Source organism: Haemaphysalis longicornis, unplaced genomic scaffold (genome assembly GCF_048455015.1).
Source record: "Haemaphysalis longicornis isolate Haplotype H1 unplaced genomic scaffold, Haemaphysalis longicornis Haplotype H1 scaffold_3, whole genome shotgun sequence".
NCBI classification, from domain to species: Eukaryota; Metazoa; Arthropoda; class Arachnida; order Ixodida; family Ixodidae; genus Haemaphysalis; species Haemaphysalis longicornis.
This window is the reverse complement of record NW_027526335.1, coordinates 108,643,455-108,663,121: the sequence shown is the minus strand read 5'-3', so window position 1 is coordinate 108,663,121 and position 19,667 is coordinate 108,643,455. Positions and strand designations below refer to the sequence as shown.

The following is a 19,667-nucleotide window of genomic DNA, read 5'->3' as shown; positions in this document are numbered from 1 at the left end:
AATGAAGGTGACAGAACTTGGTCGTCATTAAAGTCATAATCACAACTATACGTATGTGCACAGTGTGCGTTAAAACAGAAAAACGCCAACCTGAACGCAAAAACTTTGCGATCTATTTCAGTGCACCAAAAGGTAACGCCATCAGCGTATGATAAATTTAGTTCAGCTTCAACTTGTACATTTATTAAAAGCGTCAAATTAGTCTCTACAAAAACCAAATGACTCAAATGTCTGTCATTCGTCCTTCGCACCCAATGACACCCAATAAGCTGCCTCTTCTCTAGCCAATATTCAGCATACTGATTACAAAATTCCCCGTACGGCAGGTGTAGAAAAAATGACACTTCATTTTCTCCCTCATCGCGCTGTAGCAGTGCTATTAGCGTATCCTGGATCTACAGAAAGATAGCAAGTTAACCGTCGATAAAAATATCACAATTGAAACATCAATGCTCCGTATTGATAAAATAGGTTTTATTGCGCTCCAAGTAGCCTTCAAGAACGTTTATTTAACATGTTTCTCAAATTTGTTCGTTCAGGCCCGTGCCGCCTAGCAAATAGTTTTAGAGATGCAAAGGAGGGGAAGAGTGAGGGTTGCCCACATTCATCTCTCTTTGATGTGTAGTTTCTCGACTAGTGAGTATAAAAAACTCCGAACACTGGCCTTCAAGCATGGTGACATCTGCAATCACGGACCTCGATTATTGACACTGACTGAACTGGGAGAATTGCTGAAGAATGACAACGTCAGGTGTAGGTTATAACAACTAGCGTATTTCAAGATGATTCCTCTAAAACCCCTTATATTTAACACATCTGTCTACATAAAGCATACAAAACATCGATTGCAATCCCTTTGTGCGTTTTTTTAAAACACCGTAACAAAATACCATCGCGGCGCGAAGTCATAAATTTGCAAATGTTGATTGATTGTAGGGTTTAACGCGCCGACGCAACGCAGGCGATGAGGCGCGCCGTAGTGGAGGGCTCCGGATTAATTTTGACCACCTGGGGATCTTTCACGTGCGCCGAAATCTCGCACACACGGGCGTTTTTGCTTTTCGCCTCCATCAGAAAAGCGGCCGCCGCGGCCGGGAATCGATCCCGCGACCTCGTGCTCAGCAGCGCAACGCCTTAGCCACTGAGCCACCGCGGCGGGTAAATTTGCAAATGTATTGAGTATTACATGAGCATTTGAAAACGTCGGTGGTGCCAGTATTTGTGCAATTAACTTCCAATGTCTAAGCTCCCATGCATTTCAGGAATAGTTCTCTCGGTTTACCAGACCCCAATAAAGTACAGAGAATTAGCGATGCGTTTGTTATAGATGTTATCTGAGCATTAAGTGTTTCGCTTGCCAGTACCAAAAGAACAACCATACGTCGAAGAAACCAGTTACTGTTTGCCACGTGTATAGACAAGGAATAATAATTAAAGCTCAAATACTGAAGGAAGCCGATGTTTCAAATCCGCAATTAGTGTTGGAAAAAACTGATTTGATTTGATTTGATTTCCTCCATACGCTTATCGATTACGAAGGTATTTTTGTAAGCCTCTGATCCCATACAAAACTTCGGCAATTTTCTAAAAAACGGAGTAAACGCAGCACGCTTGAATAAAAAAAAATTTGTTTTCGCCACGTGCCAGCAGCGAGGCTGCTTGCAGTCTATGGCGTGTATTTTCATCATCACTATCGGCGTGAGCCAGAAATTGCCAAATAAAACCATCAGGGCTGCAGCGCAGCCATCGAAAGCCCTGCGCTGGGCGTTCTGAGCGTGTTTCTGGGTGAGCGACTGTGAGGTACCGGGACGTATAGCCAGGCCGTTTTTATTGCATGCGCAGCAAGACTGGCGTAACATTTCTGAGCACTTGTATAAGTGACCTGCACATCAACACCCAATAGGTGAAGCTCCTGGGGAGTCAGATGCCGCTTATTATGCGTCTCCAGGAATTAATGCAGACTGGGCGCCTCCAGGTAATGTAAACGTCGCGCCGTGTGTGTTCTCGTCGCAAAGATTCCATGTACGACAAGAACATGGCACGCTGATTCGGAGGGGGCAATTAATGTTGCCCTGTATGAAACTCCTTTTGCGATGCGAAGCGACACGAGGCAGTTCTAACGAACCATGAATAACGGAATGCCTTACTGACAACCAAGATTCTCTAAAGCTGTCATTGCGTGCCTCCTACAACAAAGGTACAGCAATTAAGATGACCTTCGTTCCAACCGATATGAAAAGATCTGATTGAAAAAGATACAGTATTTCAAAAATAACAATTTTTGTATTGCTCAGATGGACAATAAAGAAACTTCGCTTAACCAATATTTTAAGTAGTTTCAGCTGTTTTATTATGTGTTGAGAAAAAACAGCGCCTGTGGGGAAATTCTGACGCACACTTATTGCTGTCTGTACAGGACGCCACCCACCACGGCGTGTCACTTACCAAGGCGTTGTTCTCCCAAAACCCAGGACGCCGGTTCAATCCCGACCGCGGCCACCATTTTTTTCTGATGAAGCCGGTTAACTAAAATGCCCGTGGGTCGACACTTCGGTGGAAGATCTGGAGGCCTCCACTACAGCACGCCTCACATCCCAGGAGCATCTTAGGCGCATAAAACCCCCATTTTTTATATTGTACAAGAAAGAAGGTGGCTGTACCCAACACGGAGGTGATGTTCATGAGAAATTACATTTGCTGTTCCGGGAATTAGATGCAAAGGTCAGTTTTTCTCCCCCCGACAAAATATACATCTTCGGGCCCATTGTAAACAACTGCGAAACTTACATTTCCGACCTAGGGAGTATAACTTCTATCAACATACACTGCAATCACCACAACGTTTGGCCCCAGGACATCATCGATGGCAGTGCAACGTGCTGCTTCTGGCGCTGTACTGTAGCCTCCATACTGGATGGGCGACATCGTGCGGCCAATCTATCTTCCCGAACTCGTGGATGACTGCACCACTCGAGGATGGTTTGATATAATCATTCAATCGATTATGTAACAACCTCCGGACCCAGGCACGCTTTAGTGATTCACATGCTTGTGATATTCCGTGCCATGACAGACAATCTAGGCGCCTCCGAACACGACACAAACGCCATGGCGTTTTAAATGCGAATGCATTTCTTAGTCGGGGGTCGTCGTGCTCCGTCGGCGTGCGCCCGTAGGTGTACCTTGCGCGAGAGAACACGAGATGCCGCGAGCAAGCTCGCCTTCTTCTTCTTCTTCTCTACTTCCTCCTCGTTCAAAGCGCGTGCAAGTTCCTCTTTCTCCTCCTCTGCTTTTAAATGCGAATGCATTTCTTAGTCGGGGGTTGTCGTGCTCCGTCGGCGTGCGCCCGCAGGTGTTATCTCTCCGCGCTCCTCCTTGCCCCTAGCAACAGCTGTGGCACGCCTAGCAACCGGAGCAGGTGGTAGCTCGGGCGGGAGTAGCGGAGGGCAAGGGGAGAGGAGGAGCGCGCTCGGGCGTGTGAGGGCGCTCGCATCGCGGAGCTCGGCGGGCTCTCTCTCCTCTCCGCGTACCCTCTCTCCGCTCGCTGCGCTCGGAATCTATATAATGCAGTGGAGCGCGCGCCTGGCGCCTTGATAGCGATTCTTCATTAAGTACGCCATTAATAATAATTACTCGCACCGCACTCATCGGTGCACCCAATGCATTCGCATTTCCGCATGATCCCCTTCGGGGAGGTGGGGGGATTTTTTCTTACTAGGTGGCAGACTGTGGCTCTCGCACACGCAATCGAAAACAGAGGAGCTCCAAGACAGGAGTTGTAAAGCTCAGCTATCTAGGCCTAATGTTTCAGACACTGGACGGCGTGCGCAGGCTTAGAAAACAAGTTTTACGTCGGAATAATTTAGTTGTGACCTACACAAAGCACTTCCATTACAAAATTGGGCAAGCTGCCTGCCCGGTACGTCCAACATGCTCAGTGTTTAACGATCCCGAAGAAGACTTATGCGGGCGCCCGCTCTCAGCACTTTAGGAATTGGCGATCTCTGCGTCTGGTCTGCCTTGGTACCTTACGTTAAGAAACCCTGAGCACGGTAGTCTACGGACGTGACGTCGCCCATAACTGAATCCATGTTGGTCTTTCACATTTTAATGCCCTTACGAAGATTCAACACAATGACACACGGTTGTTCCCGGCCTTTGTGCATGTCCCGGCCTTTCTGAATGCAAACTTTACATGACCATCATCCCCAACACACGTGGCAAGCCATGCAAGCAAACCCTGTTGGCTCAATAAAGCCTTATCTCTCTGCCTTCATGAACCTAATTTAGGAAAGAAACACGGTCGTCGTTTTCCTGAGTATGTTGAGGTGGTTCTTCACAGCGAATGCGACTCGCGTACGGTGGTACCTTACCCGTTTTGTTTGCGCCGAAAGTATGGTCTTTTGGCGGCTTCGTCAGGGTTGTCTTTACTGATCCCCCACCCATGGTCCAGGCAAGCGCGTAAGGCCACCTGTCAAGGTTTCTCCAGGAGCACCAGCCATCCTCGAAATCGCAAAGCCGGTCGGAAGGCTCTGGAAAGAAATTCAAGTGTTGTATATTCAGAAGAATGTGGTGAGATACAGGATATAAAGCTCGATGGCTTAAAACGTGGCGGAATAATAGATAATTTGTCTAAGAATATCAGCTGTTATATCGGCGTGCCTGACTGAAAGACTTCCTCGTTCACTGGCTAACCATTTGAAAAATATGTTGGAGTGACAACCTTCGTAACTATAGGGGCAATTTCCTTACTTTGGGCGGTACGAGAGGATTGGTTGCAACGGAGATTAATTCGTCAAAAAAATTAAATTACCTCGTTTTCCACTGCAGTCACGGATCTCGATGGCATCGATAGCGCAGGACGGCCGGTCGGTTGCATTTTGTAACAGGGCAACCTCAAACTTGACCTGCATAGAAGGAAATTGTGTTGATGATCACGTGTGATATGTCTTGCACATCACGGAACGAATAAATTCAACCTGATGAACGCTGTCTCACAACGGCCGTAAAGAGAAACTTGCGCGTGTACAGCATCTGTACTTACTTTCCGACTGCTGTTATGCGGAGAAAATCTGAATAAATCCTCTCGGACTTTACCGGAATTAATTAGAAAGAGATTATTGTGTGTCACAAAATGAGTATTGGATACTGTAAGAAATGCCTCAAAACAGAACCCTGGGCACCTAGATCTTCAGTATTGCCAAAATATTACAAGGTGTAACTTTTTATTCACTGATCTACTTACTGAACCCTCCCCCCCCCCCCCAAGTCCACACGACCTGAAAATACTCTACTTATCTTTCTTTTATCTTCTGAAAAGTGAGTCTCTAAAGCAAGTAAATGGGTGTTTGGGTGTTCTACCAATGAATTGGTTTTTTTGTAACATGGGGCACTGATGCACCCTAACTTGTAAAAGTTAACGAGCTCTATTTTCGGGGTATATGCGGGTTTGTCGTACGGATGCACAACGTCTAGCTGCACAACTGCAAAAAGAAATAGAGACAAAGCGAATGCATTTAATGTTAACTGTTACTGTAGCTGAGTCGTCTCCGCTGTCTTGCTGCCATGTATGAGAAGTAAAGAATTTGGATAAAAATCTCTAAAAATATAAAACTACAAAAACCAATTTTCAGTCACACCAACAGAGCCCCAACCTTAAGTCCGTCAAAAAACTTTGTCTTGATCTACGCTCTCACGGAACACCAAAAGGACTTCGGTAGCCAACGTAGCCTCACTTGGATTCCAGAAAACCTAAAACAGCCCTCAGTTTGTCCCATGTCACACGACAAACACGGAGAGTGTAATAAGCATCTGCCCAAGCATCAGGAATTTCAAACAATCGTTGTTGACATGCTCGACATGCTCCTGTACGTACTTCATTTACATTCAGGCCAAAGCGGTGAAAAAAAAGGGCCGCGAAATTTTGTGAAGAGCGAATCCCTCGTGAAAGCAAAGCCCACGTTCAGCACAAGTGGCATCCTGAACATGCAGTGCGATTGATTAGGGGCAGGGGTGCGTACTACTATTTAGCGTCAGCCCAGACAAGGACCAGCGTTTCGCAGGCTATCAGAAATACAAAACTTACCGCATTTTTAAGTGCGATGCACTTTATAAGCGACCCTGAATCCGCCGTCATCCGCGCTCCTCCTCCTCTCCCCTAGCAACGGCGCGAGGAGCGGAGAGGAGCGTCTGTAGCAACGGCGCAGTGACGTCACACCCCACGTGACCCGCGCGCGCTCCGCCTCCCGCGCCGTGGCTGCGCGCGCCCGCGCCGGCTCCCGCACCGCTCCTCGCGCCGTGACGTCACACTCCCACGTGACCGCGCGCTGGCGCCTTTGCGTCTGCTCCCCCTCTCCTCGCGCCGTGACGTCACATGCTGTGCAGCTGGCGCGCCTCTCCCCCCGTTAGGTTTGCACTCACCCTCGGCGCGCGCCTCTCCCCTCGCCTGACAGCTCCCCCTCGCCGGTACTGCGCCTCTCAAGGCGATGGCAGAATTACTACGCCGTGTACTCTCGGCGCAAGAAATGCATTCGCACTTCCTCACGATTCCCTTCGGGGAGGTGTTGTTTATTTCTAGGGAGTTAAATTGGCAGAGCTTGAAAACAGACTCTGGGCCGATAAGGCCGCTATGTCAACTGCGGCGTTACCGGCGACACCTCAATGTGCAGGAATCAACTGCTAGTATGCGCAGCGCTACCTTGGTATTGCTTGAATGTGCAAAACATTCTCCAGGCCATCTGTTCTTCTGGTAACTGACCTGCAGTCTACGAAGAAAGCTCATTGATTGGCTAGCTCCTTTAGAATATAACGATAAGCGACGCACGGTCCACCCAGTTTAGAAGACATATTTGTCTTGCGGCTAAGTGGGGCTAAAAATGTGGGGCGTGACGGAGGAATCGCCTTTGGGCCATCGAAGATGTAGCTCCCATTATTCATCGGCATAAGCTTGGGTGTGGGCTCTAAAGTTGTCAATAATGTGCTCCAAGGCAAAGAACGTTAGAGCCAGGGCTGGTGTGCGTGCCTTCCGCTTGAAGACAGGCACAGTAATTACGATGTCCATTTGTGGTACGAACATGCAAGTTGGGTGATAAAACGAAATGGAGCCTGATAGTATAAAGATAGGTACTGCTGCACTTCGGCCGTGCATACAGCGTAGTGGGTGGATGCCGGCGAAGCCCCCCCACAATGCGGAGTAACGTCCAAGATAGTAGCAGTGCCTTTAAAGCAATAGGCGAAGGTCGTGTACTCCTTATTGTGGTTCTGACCTTACACAAAGCCTTTGAGACAAGACAAATTTTCATGATTTGTCCCGCAGTTTCTTCGGCTCAACACATTTTTGTTTAGATTGAGAAGGAAGGGCACGGAAGCCGTAGCGGAGTACTTCGTTGTCAAGGGCTCATTATAGACTTAAAAGAGAGAGTTGGCGGAGCATCCACTCGGCCTGTTACGCAAGAACGTTCAAATAAATTATCGCAAGGAAAGTTGCCACAGCAACGCTGTTAACCTCTAGTTGGTCGGAAAATTTGGTGTCGTAAACAAAACCCCAGGCACGACCAAGAAGCTCTCGCCTAAGACACCGAAAGCATGCGTCAGGCAATTCAGGCGTACAGCATAGAGCTCAGTATTTGTTTTAAAAAAGCATAAAACAAGCACCGATACCCCATTATGAATGCTAAGGTGCCTGTGAACAATGGGAGCTCCCCCTTCATGTCTTCCTGGTGACAATTATGTTTGCAGATTATGTTTCAGGTCTAGGCAGGACCAGTGTCACTAAACAGAGCAGCTCTTGGCCAAGACGCCGAGCGCATGCTTCATTCTAGACAGAACCCAGCATTTGCCACCAGAGAAGCCGAGCGGAAGCGACAAGCCCGCCCAAACGGCGAGAAACATTTCATACCCTCCCCCATCAGCATTTGTAGTGGCTTACTTATAACAGCTTCGCTGGACATCCACTTTCGCAGGGCGGGATGGCGACCATATTTCTTATTCAACTCTTCCCGTTTGTGTTTTTATGCTTGCGTCCCATTTCCCTGCGACTCTACACTCTCATACGCTGATGTCATGGTAATTTGCTATCCAGCCTGTTGGCGTGGCTTTACCTTGAAGCCTTCTTCCACTTTGAAAGCCATGTCTGCGGCGCTCCACAGTCCGCGTACCAAAATGTCGGAAGTTCGGTACCAAAGGGTTTGCACTTTACCGGAATCTCCTGAAAAAACGCAAAGACCTCCGTAAGTACTGCATCCACCAGCGGTAAAGAGAGGCGTCATACGCATGAACCGACGGCCGGGGTGTCAGTGCCCCCCCCCCACCCCCCCCCCCCCCCCCCCAAAAAAAAAGACAATGCAACCTTAATAAGAAAGGTACAGCCGCAACTTCTTAAACGTTCGGCAACTTCTTAAACTTTGAGCCCCCGCTGGTTGGTTGCAGGTGCGGCGCGGTATTTTTTCGGCCTCGCGTGGCGCGTTGTAATTAACTGCTACAAGAAAGCGCGTCAGTGGAGGATGTGTCATTGGGCAAAGAATGCAGACGATTTTGCACGATCTTGAAGCAGACAATACAGAGTCTTCGGTCCAGAATATAATTCGCAAAGACGGCGGCAAACTTAAAATACGGCCATTTGAAGCGCTTTCCTATTCCTTTGATGAGTGACAAATGTACAAATGTAATGCATAATTACCTGCACACATAACCCCATTCTGTTTGCTATCATTTGCTTCCTTCTTTCTTCAGGCTCTAAGGTAATATTTCCTCGTTCATTTTGACATTGCTAAATTCGTGGAATACCAGATCCTATACGTGCCTTGTTGAGATTTCTAAACGTATCGAACATCTTCAATGTTTTATTCGCATTTGCTTCGACAGTTTTATATCTGGTCCTAATATATGTTCAGTTCTGTGAAAACTTCCCGTTGTTTGAATATTTGTACACGTTAGAGTTCTTGCATTGAAAATGATGGTGTCTCAAGTTCGATTCAGGGGCTACACAACCACTACGCCCAGCAATTCACTTCATTTTTGCGTAAACAATAAATGAACATGTTAGAAAAATCTTTGCAGCACTGTGATTATCTTAGCGTCTCTCTCAACAGAGATAGAGCGATAGCAGAGGCAGGACAAATTGGTTAGAACGTGTGGAGAGAGGTGTTTGCGGAGTGCTAAGGATCCGGCGGTGACAGGCCGACGATAGGTCGAAGCGAGGCTCCCCAGCTGCCTTTGCCTCGACGGATCTTGTGACGTTCGTCACCGGCGGCATGCGTGGTAGAATCGAGTAGGCCGGCACACAGCGCGCCGGAACAAAGAGGAAGTAATGGGAACGATGACAAAAAAAAATGCCGATACTGGGGTGAAACAAAAGGAGAGACAGGCAACAATTCCGTTGCTAAAGCGAGCAAACGTTATCCCTCAGACATTTAGGACGTAAATCACAACTGGTATGGCGTGCGAAGGCATTCGTGAAACTCCCTGTTGCGGCATTCTAATACCGAGGCAAGGCGGGCTCATTACGCCAAGCGTCACGTTTGCGAGAGTAAGAGAGCAGATACCAACGCAGTCTACAAATTTAGCAATATATCGCGTATCATTTTTTTCTGCTCCGCTGTACCATAGATTATTCTACCACGTTTGTTCCCTCTTCGTCAAGAGCATGCGCACAGATGCATGTACAATAAAATCTGACCGATAACCACACCTCACCGGCTTCTCGTAGACGGCAACTTTAGCTAAAGTTGTCTTTTGTTTATTTATTTATTTATTTATTTATTTATTTATTTATTTTTTTATTTATTTATTTATTTATTTATTTATTTATTTATTTATTTATTTATTTATTTAGTTGACTAACTTAAGTGATTGAGTTCATTAGCAGTTTCATCAAGCCTTTTATGTCTGCGGGAATGTGCTACTTAGTGGGTATGTAGCGCCCTTCTGGGCGTATAAACACGTTTACTGGTCTCTTGTGTTGACCCTTCTAGTGCTTCCGTGCTACAAATAGTAACCGCAGTGACTAGAAGGCCGTTCGACGGCATTCATGTTCTTGCAGCGTCGCTCGCGCGGTGCGGATTATCTGGCACGGCGGGGATTAGGGTTACGTGAGCTTCGAATCCAAACGGCCGGCGATGTTCGAGTCAGGCTCTTGTGTGGCTTTCGATTTCTTGTTTCTGTTATTTTGGTAATTTAGTAGTTAGCATTAACATTTAAAACGTTTACATGCTCAGTTTTGTTTGTAAGGTAACGTTAGAGAAGGTTAGGAACCGTTATATTATGTTAAGTGTTAGGCGGGTCAAGTCAGGGTGAGTTGAATTTGATTACGTCAAGGGAAGCCTCACGATTTTGGATTGGCCAATCTGAAATGTTAATGAGGGCAAAGTAGTGCCAGGCGCGGCTTTGCGCAATAGAACGCTACTGGACGTCACTTTAGTGGAGTGCTTATAGTAACGTTGGATGGCATTAGGAGTAACCACATGCAGCGACTGCGACGAGCTACGCGAAAAATGTAACTGAACAGGTAGAGCAAACAGGTAGTGTGGGCGAGAGCGAAAAGCAAAAACTTTATACACAGGCCCCCGGGGACAGCGACAGTGGCAGCGACGCACCGTCACCTGTCGCTCGCTGTTTAGCGGACAGAAGTAGCCCACAAGCGAGCGGCAACGACGAGCGACAACGACGGAGGGAATTTGGGGCCGTGTATTAATTTATCTCGCTTCTCGCTGTCGCCCACACTACATGTTTGTTGTACTTGTTTAGTTACGTTTTTCGCGTCGCTTGTCGCCGTCGCTGCATACGGTTACCCGTTTATAGACACAGGAAAAAATAAACTAAAGTGAAATGCGTGCAAACATAAAGCTTCAGCTACAATATTGACTTAATACTGTGAGCATGGGCGAAGATCCAACAAGATATTGCGCACAAGCCAGAAGAAATTAGAGACGGAAAAGTAAAGGAGAAAACCGAAGGAAAGTAATAAAGACGATAATGGGCAAAAACAGACATCATACAAGATTATATTTAATCCCTTTATCTGCTCAACTTGCCAATAATGAGAAACTGGAGGTAAATAATGAAAACGTTCCAATATTTATAAACAGAGAGATCCAGTACTTCAGAAGTGTTTAAAATACGGCTCCGCAATTTGTAAATTGATGAGAATCATTTACCGCACCCAGCTTGCTGCAGTTAGGCCGGTTGAAGGGAAACGAAGTGGCTGCTAAATGACCCCATATGCTTCTAAAGCGAAGCTTTCAGCTTCTTTGTGATGTCGCCTGTAGTCAACCCAAAACGTACTGCAGGAAGGCCAACTTTCTCTGATAATGATGATGATTGTGTGTGAAGTGACGAAAAATTAAAACGCTCCACCCGAAAACTTGGCGACAGCTCCTTTAGGCCCCTTCCGCTGGAGGTTGATATGTAGCAGAGGGAGGAAGTGACGCCGATGAACAGCTCGACGTACCATGCGAATGGCGTTGCTCTGCACGCCATAAGGCTGGCTGTTAGCCGCAGCACGTTAGCCCTAACACCGCATTTTGAGGTTGTTGGCCGTTACGCCTAACGTCACATTTTTAGGTTTAACACCCTTAACCAGCCCCCACTGGAAAAAGCATTCATTGTACGCCAAGCAGCAGGTACCTATTCACGCCGTAGACCCCAAACCTAAACGGCAGGACTACGAAGTGCATATCCAAGAGTTGCTACGGTTATTCTAAAAAAAAAGTGGCGCATTCGCCCGGATTAGCACGCACATCCGGATTGGTTCATGTGCCGATCCGGATTCGTCCAGATTGGCAGACGTACATGCTGAGGTATGAAATAAATTACGCAGTCAGAAATTGGCCACCCCTCCTTCTGACGACGACGTTGGTTGAACGCGAAGCTTTCGTTGCGCGAAATCAAATGGGGAAGGGTTAAAGTCAAAGCCGCTGCGATCAAAGGCCTAAACTGCATGCAAATCAAAGTCAAAGCTCGAGAAATCAACGTCCAAAGAGCCTGTTAGTCAAAGTCCGAACTCAGACGAAAACAAAGGAACTCACGAGAAAGCTTGGCGTTCAACCATCCTCGTCGTTAAACATAGGGGTACATGTTTCTAATTTTTTACCACCGTCAAGTAGTCTCACTACGCTTACCTAGCTCAAAATTCGTCACCCAAACCAGATCGAACTTCAAGAACTAGCCAACCAGACCAGCACGTGTGCATCTAATTGTCCCTAAGCACGTGTCTTCCCTAACGCTGCGATACAAAAGTGGTAGGTAGTGTAATGGAAATAAATGCGAGCACGAAAATATGAACTAGAAGACGCAAAGTCGAAAAGTACTATTCGTGGAGGTCAAATAATGACTCGCTATTGGTATATTTGGATAGCCACACTTCCCAAATTTGTTAGTGCAATTAAGCCGGATATCAATTTGAGTTCTAGGGAAAGAATTGGGCTATTTGTGTGCTCTAATTCATATTTTAGTGATCGCATTTAATTTGCCCATGACTGTACGTGTCTTAGAAGAAGTATACCACGGGCCAAAACTAGGGCCACTAGATCAGGTCTCACAGTATCGTCACTCTTTTCTGTCATTGTTGTATGCCGCCGACAGCGGCCATTGGTCGAACCGCGTCACGTGACATTTGTTTACCCCGGGAAGACCCATGGGCGCTGACATTTTGGTGCCTGTGTGTTGCCGCGCCCGCGCTCTTCGATAAGTCGTGATTTTCGGAGCGCATTGAGGCTGTATGACACGTTGAGAGTTTGTTTTCGAGCCCCCAGACAGAGTAGAGATACCGTGCTGCTCTGTACTGGGCTGTTGGAACCAGCGGAAAGGTGGAAAACGCCTCCATCGCTTCCCGCTGGGAAAGAACGACAGTGGCTCCAGCGCAACCTAGAGCCACTAAATAAGCTATGCTTACGTAACCGAACCTGACCTTATCGCACCGGCACTCTGTCTCTAAATCTTAGAAAAGTAAACACAGCATTCATTGTTGCCAAGTGGCGCCAGGACCGATTCCGCCCGTCAATGCCAGCCGAAGTTGGGCACATAAAGCTGGCCACCCTGGCATCAAGCACCAAAATGGCTGCCGCCGTACGTCAGGGTCGTTGCTCTTAAGCGTAGCTTATTTAATGATTCTAGGCAAAACTTTGCAAGTCAGACTTTGTCATGGTTGCATTCGAAGAAAATGTACAATCAGGGGGTGCACCTTTCTTGTTACAGGCTCTATAGCAGGACTGTTCCAGCGCATTTTTTGCTAGTTGCAATCTCTCTACTTCTTAAAAAAATTATTACACATCTAATACCACGCACTGGCGTCACGATAACAAACAGAACGCCATTTTCTTTTGGGGGTCTGTATGTTCTATTAATTACCAATTATTACCGGATAAATGTCCGAAACCTGCTGAAAACTTTCGCGAGATATTTTAATCATTACCTAGAATTTAAATTCGCAAATGCTTCACACTATTTTTCATCAGCTGTAATAATGTATTTTCGTACTCTGTTTATAAAAATTACGCAGGATTGTCGTCTTGGGCATAGCTGGGGAAAAAAACCAGGCTACAGTAAAATGATGCGTCAATTAAACCTATTGCTTCAGAAATCGTACCTGTTGCCGTGACCTTGAGGCCGTATCCAGTTTTGGTAGCTGTAAAACTCCGGGAAATGTAGTAATAGAATCGCAGGCACTGAACTTTAGGCCGCGCGGATAACTCTGGCGACACGAAAGAGGCTGCTGTAAAGTCCTTTTTGCCCGTCTCTAAAAACAGGATGCCACCTGCAACGAAAAGTCAAGGTAGAGAGATATAATAGATACTTTGTTAGTAGATACAATATCTGCTCTATTTTGGAGGTCGTCGTCACCAGCGAGTAAGTTAACAGCCAAATAGGACGAAATGAAACGTGGGTGCGAAGAAGAAAACCGACGCTAATTAATAAATAAAAAGCCCAACTTGTGAAGGTGATTTCATTTAGCAGTGGACTGGAAGCATAACGCATCTCTTCACGTAAAATGTAGGAGAACCCAATAGAAGTGACGACCTCGTGAAGTGATTTTGTAGAGTAAAATTCTTTCAAACGTCAAATTTAAAAGAGGGTCGTCTGCATAGCGCGGCTTCATTTCATTTAACTGGGAATGTTCATATATTCCACCTAGTTCCGTACTTCGGAATGGTCGCGCCTATTGAAACTTCGTGTTCCCGCAATTCGGGAGAGCATATATGTTTCGCCAACACGTGTTGGTAATTCACGATTACCCCCCACGCCCCCCCCCCCCCAACCTTCCCCCTAAAAGTTTATAACCCTCAATAGAAAGCTCATGGAACGCAGCTCTCGTTACAGGTTTGCTAGATATGAATACGCTTGTTAATTTTCTACAAAAAGCGACGTGTCCCAGATTAATCTGAACTGACTGGTTTTAAAACAAGGAGAGGCTATTGTGTTTTCGAAGCACGAGTCCTATTGGACGCCATACATTTTTCAGGCTTCTGTTGTCAAGCTTCTCTTGTCTTCAAAAAATTGCAGACAGCCCATGCAATCGTTTTTTTTTTCCCTTTGTTGTGTAGTCAAGGTGCCGGATATGGGAAATCTGGGTTGTTGGCACTTTTCGCTTTCTTATTTAGCGTAAATTTTCAATGCGAAACATACTTTATGAAATATTACACGTACGATCTCATCGAGAGATGCAAATATCAGTTGTACGGCAGAGTTCTTCGCTGACATTTAGCAAGGATTGGACAAACCCTGCACCTCAAGACACACAAAAACACAAACTCAGGGGTACAATAACAAAACAGAGAACGTTGGAGTATGCTTACCTGGGCGGGTGTTCGTTGAGAAGTCGGACCAAAAAAACTTTGTTCTTGCGCCGGCTTGAAGCTGCCACCCGCCTTCCTTTTCTCCGAGATCGTAGCCACATGTACTATTCAAGTCAAAATCGCAGGAACCGTCCACCGAGTCTGTAACATGAAGCGAGTTTACAAATAGGTAAACAAACATAAACCTAAATACTCAACAAGCGTTACCTATCCTATAAATGTTCAGCCAGTAGTAAAATGATCGAGATGCAAAAAAAAAACCGCGATATGTGAACATTGAGGGCACCTATTCAACTGGTTGTATAAAAAGGCCAGAAACATTTTTGGTAAGACCTAGCTATGTGCTCAAACTGGTCGACAAGTTGCTTATTTTCCTAAACCAGAGTGCGAAAAAGAAGCTGGTAGATGAATAAAAAAGTCGCCTACGGCGCACATTAATAATTTAGGATGAGACACCGGTTTGCATAATGCTAAGTGATACCATGTCGTGCATTTGCTTCGTTTGAATCATTCTTTTGCAGGTTAGAACATATATATTTTATACATTTATATATTTTATACATTAATATATTCTTGCTATTTGTTAATGGGTGCCCGCAATAGCGTGGCTAGGCTGTAGCACTTTAAAAGGCTTGATCTGCGGTCAAATGTTGATTCGTCAATGTCTCCTACTAATCAGTTGCACTAGCAACAGGCCCACGACAGCGTCTTTCTGCAAGTTCAAAGGACATTCTGGCATGTTGCACAAACGTAAATGCTGTTCATTCAACGATCTGCTGCCTCGAGCAAACGCTCAGGGTAATTTTACCAAGGAATCAGTTTATTCAACTTCGTGCGTTTTTGGTTCCGCGTGTACTTCCGCCGCATCGGATACCAATAGCAGTAAAACTAACGTAGTGAAGTATATCTCCTGAGCTCGAATTGAGGTAGGTGTCGGCAAATTGGCCGCGAAAGTATTCCTGTGTATGCTAATGCATAGCCTATGTTTCTGTGGCACCGGTGTCAAAAGCAAGATAGTTTTTTTGACAAGGCGAAAATTGCGTCACTGCGCCGGCTTTTTAAACTGTAGCTTCCGCCTCATGCTCCAGGTTGTTGTACACCGAGTGCAAAAAAAAAACTTGCTTTACACAGTCTGTGATTTATAGATTTCCGAGCAGGCCTGGAACGCAACTGTCATAAACAATTCCTTCGAGGTCAGGCATACTTGTTGGTCTAAGGCTTCGTTGCGAGCGAGTGGTCGAGGACAGTGCGCTTTAGCATAGCGAGTATCGCATGCGACGCCAGCGGTGGCGGGCACCGGGCCCTACTGCGAATTCGCTCCTTCATTCCGGGGCGGAGGCCCACCGCGTCGGGGTCACGCACGCAGGTGCAGTCGGGTTTCGAAACCCGGAGCCGCTAGCGTAGCGCATGCTCCCCGCTAACGCTAATTTCGCCACAGTTGGAGTAGGCATGTCGATGAGAACAAATAAGGCGAAAGCACGAAGTGACTTCTCGTAGTATTTGGCATGAGGTACCTTACTGAAATCTGCTTACTTTATTAGAGCAAATTTGCTAAATCACGAGTGATTTTAGTCGTTATTCAAGACAAATTCCCAATTTTGGGGAACAAATCCTCAGCTAAGTTTCTCCGCCTTCTCAACGCTTTTTCGATATTCGATTGATTTTTGTTGCTAATATTTCTCGCCTAGTATGTCTAATGCAATATATACAATCTGTTTCACAAGCTTCGTGCCACTCTGACAACCCCGCAGGTGTCCTCGGCCAATGAAGAGAGCTATAGCATTCCGATCAGCCGATGACGGCCTCAGATACAGCGTGTTCATCCGCGTCGTTTATACTCCCTTTTCTGTTTCCATGGCATGGCAACAGACGACGCACCATAGAACTACTTTGTTCTCTGCCTTCTTTTCAATGCTTTCGTGCACTTGCCAGATTACTCAGCTATGCGAGGATTCATATGACGTCAGTTGCACTGGCTGACACGCAAGCACGTGTTTGGCTGCACAACGCAATAGTAAAACTACACAACACCCCTGCCTTCAGCCCGTACACACAGGGACCCAATAAAGTATAAGGACAAGGGGACATAGGACATTTAGGATGCCCGTTGGAAGGCCGTCACAGGAGAAAGATGGTAAACCTAAGTGCTTTAGACGATGGGTTAATTTGCGCCAGGGAACTGACTAATCGGGAAGCCAATCAGAAAGACCCTATGTCAGATGGTAGCACGCATATACGGAAGGTGTAAGGAAACACATGTGAAAGCAGATAGACGTATTTAAGAGTTACCATATTGTCGCGCAGCAACAGAACCAAGCGCACGAGGAGCTGTGCGGTGGGCCGGTTTCTGGCGGGGGAGGGGTGGTAGCGAATGCTTCGTTTTTGTCACTGTGAGTCATGTCTGACAGTGCGCACAACATATCCTACCAATATAAATAATTAGGATGCACAACCCAGGTAAACACAAAGCGGGACATCCTAGCCGGAGACATTTTGGCAAAGTAGAGCCCGGTTCTAGCTCTGTGATGTTTCAAAGATGGGGACTTTAAAACGGGACTGATGCGAGGGCTCAAACAGCAGACACGACTTGGACAACACCCTTATATGTCAGTCATGTTGCACACGTACCCTCGTGATTACAGGTGATCACGGGAGAGCGTGGCCTTCGATTCCCAGCGGCCCCATGCGCCACCTCAGTGAAAGAGGCATGCTTGCAGGCATGCCTAAAACATCCAAATAGGACGTGTCCCCCGTTGTAACTGAACGAGTTCAAAGCATCAGAGGACGCCGAAAAATTGCGCATTGAGAAGCAAGCGTCACGCGTTCCTATAGCCACCTCTCATTTATCGGTAACTGTACCCAAAATTACTAGGGTGACCTAAACACAGACGCATCCTGGTATCCGACAGATTGAATTAATAGAAGTTGCACGGGCTCCCTCGGCACACTCGTGTGGGATGAGAACGCAAAAGCCTTTCTTTTGACTAGGTTCATAGACAAATTTCCTAAGATGTCGACCCTAAGCCCACAACCTGGGCATCGCAGTCAGTGCAACTGCTTGTTGTAGAATCACCTCCCATGCTGCTCGGTGCAGCTCATTGTCATCATCATCACCACCAGCCTATCTACGCCCACTGCAGGGCAAAGGCTTCTCCTATTAATCACCAATCATCCCGGTCCTGCGCTAACTGCGACCAATTTATCCCCGCAAACTTCTTGATCTCATCTTCCCATCTAACCTTCTTCCGCCCCCTGCCACGCTTGCCTTCTCTAGGGATCCACTCGTTTACACTTAATGACCAACGGTTATCTTGCCTTCGCATTACATGCCCTGCCCACGTCCATTTTTCTTATTATTTTCTACTAATACGTCCTTAACACGCGTTTGTTCCCTGACCCACTCCGCTCTCTTCTTGTCCCTCTTCTTGTCTCGGTGCAGCTACTTATTGTATAATCACATTCCATGCTGCTGCGATACTACCTTCACTGAAGCTGAAAGCTACCTGAGGTTGGGCATGATATTTCTGACGCACGTGTCATTTTTCTGTTCTATGTTTTCTGGTGAAGATGCTATCAAACTTCTTTCAACCAATAAAAACACAGTGCATGCATCCGGATGTGTGTCCGTGCTTTATTTCTTCGGACGTATGTGCGGCAGAGCGCGTCGCAACCAATAGGAGTTGATCTTTTCCACGCCAAGAAAAGCGTGAGGACGTAGCGGTGGTTATGAAAAGCAAAATGAGTGGCCGTTTAAATCCCTCTTTCCTGTCATACTATTGTTCTGCATTGTTTTTACGAGTGTACATGAAATCTTGCTAATGAGCTTCTTTTCGCACTACGGTAGCTAATCTATTATTAAATTAAAATTGCTTTGGTGTTGAGCAGGGTGACGTCTGGGTGCAATTTACACACTATTTTCTCAGCACACCACCTCAAGGACACGCTTGTCAGAAGATGATCGCCCAGTTTCCAATTAAGTTTTTTGTTTGTTCTACAGAGTTACTGAAAGAGCAGGTTTTGAAAAAAACACATGCTGTAGGGTAGTCAGGATATGCTTTGTAAATCATATAAGCACAAGCATGCAAAAGCTGGGGGAGACTCCGCGCTTGCAAATGCTTTTCGTCGCTTAATATTACAGGAGGGCAATCAACTTTCAGGGCAAAATTAATGTGAAGAGGAAACCAATTTGAGCTGTGTTTTGCCCCTTGTTTGGAACTTATCAGAGTGTACATAAACATTTGTAGCATAGCAAAGTAAATCTGTTCCCGACAATCATCCCCAATCAACCTCCCACCGGGTGCAAGGTTGATTGGGGATAAGTGCATCCTCAATAATGCATCCGCATCACGTGTCCGCTTTGCACCCACCAGAACATGCTTACCTGCGGGACACTCCCCGTTTTCGATTGCCAGGTCATCGACAACGAACACACCTTTCGTTAAGGGATTCAGAGGGGCGTGGCGAATCTTTATCTGCGCACATCAACAAAGTACAGCATAAGTGGTGCACAAATGAGCAAAAAATTGCAACGTTCTTGAATCCAATATTATAATACAGACATGTAATGCTTGCAGCATCACGGAATGAGATTGTTACGTGCCCCGTGTCCCGCATGTGTCCCGTGTCCCTTGACAATGTGTCCCAGGATTATGTGTCCCGTGACAATATTTTAGAGCAGCCTGTCCTGCCTTGTGTTAAATGCTTAGGACACAAATTGAACATGTATTTATTCATCATAGTCGTCAGCCTACTTTATGTTCTGTACAAGATGAAGGCTTCTCCCGTTGACTTCCAACTGCTCCTAGTCTGCGCTGTCTAAACCCAATGATTGCTACCTAATTCCTTCATTCCGTTTCTCCATCCGTCAATAAGCCTTCC

At 46.4% G+C, this 19,667-nt stretch overlaps 1 protein-coding gene across 1 annotated transcript in view; it reads right to left on the bottom strand.

The window, feature by feature from the left end:
- Window positions 1-19,667, bottom strand: part of LOC144175375 (MAM and LDL-receptor class A domain-containing protein 1-like) — a 167,082-nt gene that overhangs the window by 129,268 nt on the left and 18,147 nt on the right. The window contains exons 4-9 of the mRNA XM_077704458.1: window positions 19,171-19,261; window positions 14,790-14,930; window positions 13,583-13,750; window positions 8,100-8,206; window positions 4,814-4,907; window positions 4,374-4,532 (exon numbers count right to left, since the gene is read on the bottom strand). Of these exons, the coding sequence (XP_077560584.1) occupies window positions 4,374-4,532; window positions 4,814-4,907; window positions 8,100-8,206; window positions 13,583-13,750; window positions 14,790-14,930; window positions 19,171-19,261 (760 nt within the window). The remainder of the gene's footprint in view (window positions 1-4,373; window positions 4,533-4,813; window positions 4,908-8,099; window positions 8,207-13,582; window positions 13,751-14,789; window positions 14,931-19,170; window positions 19,262-19,667) is intronic.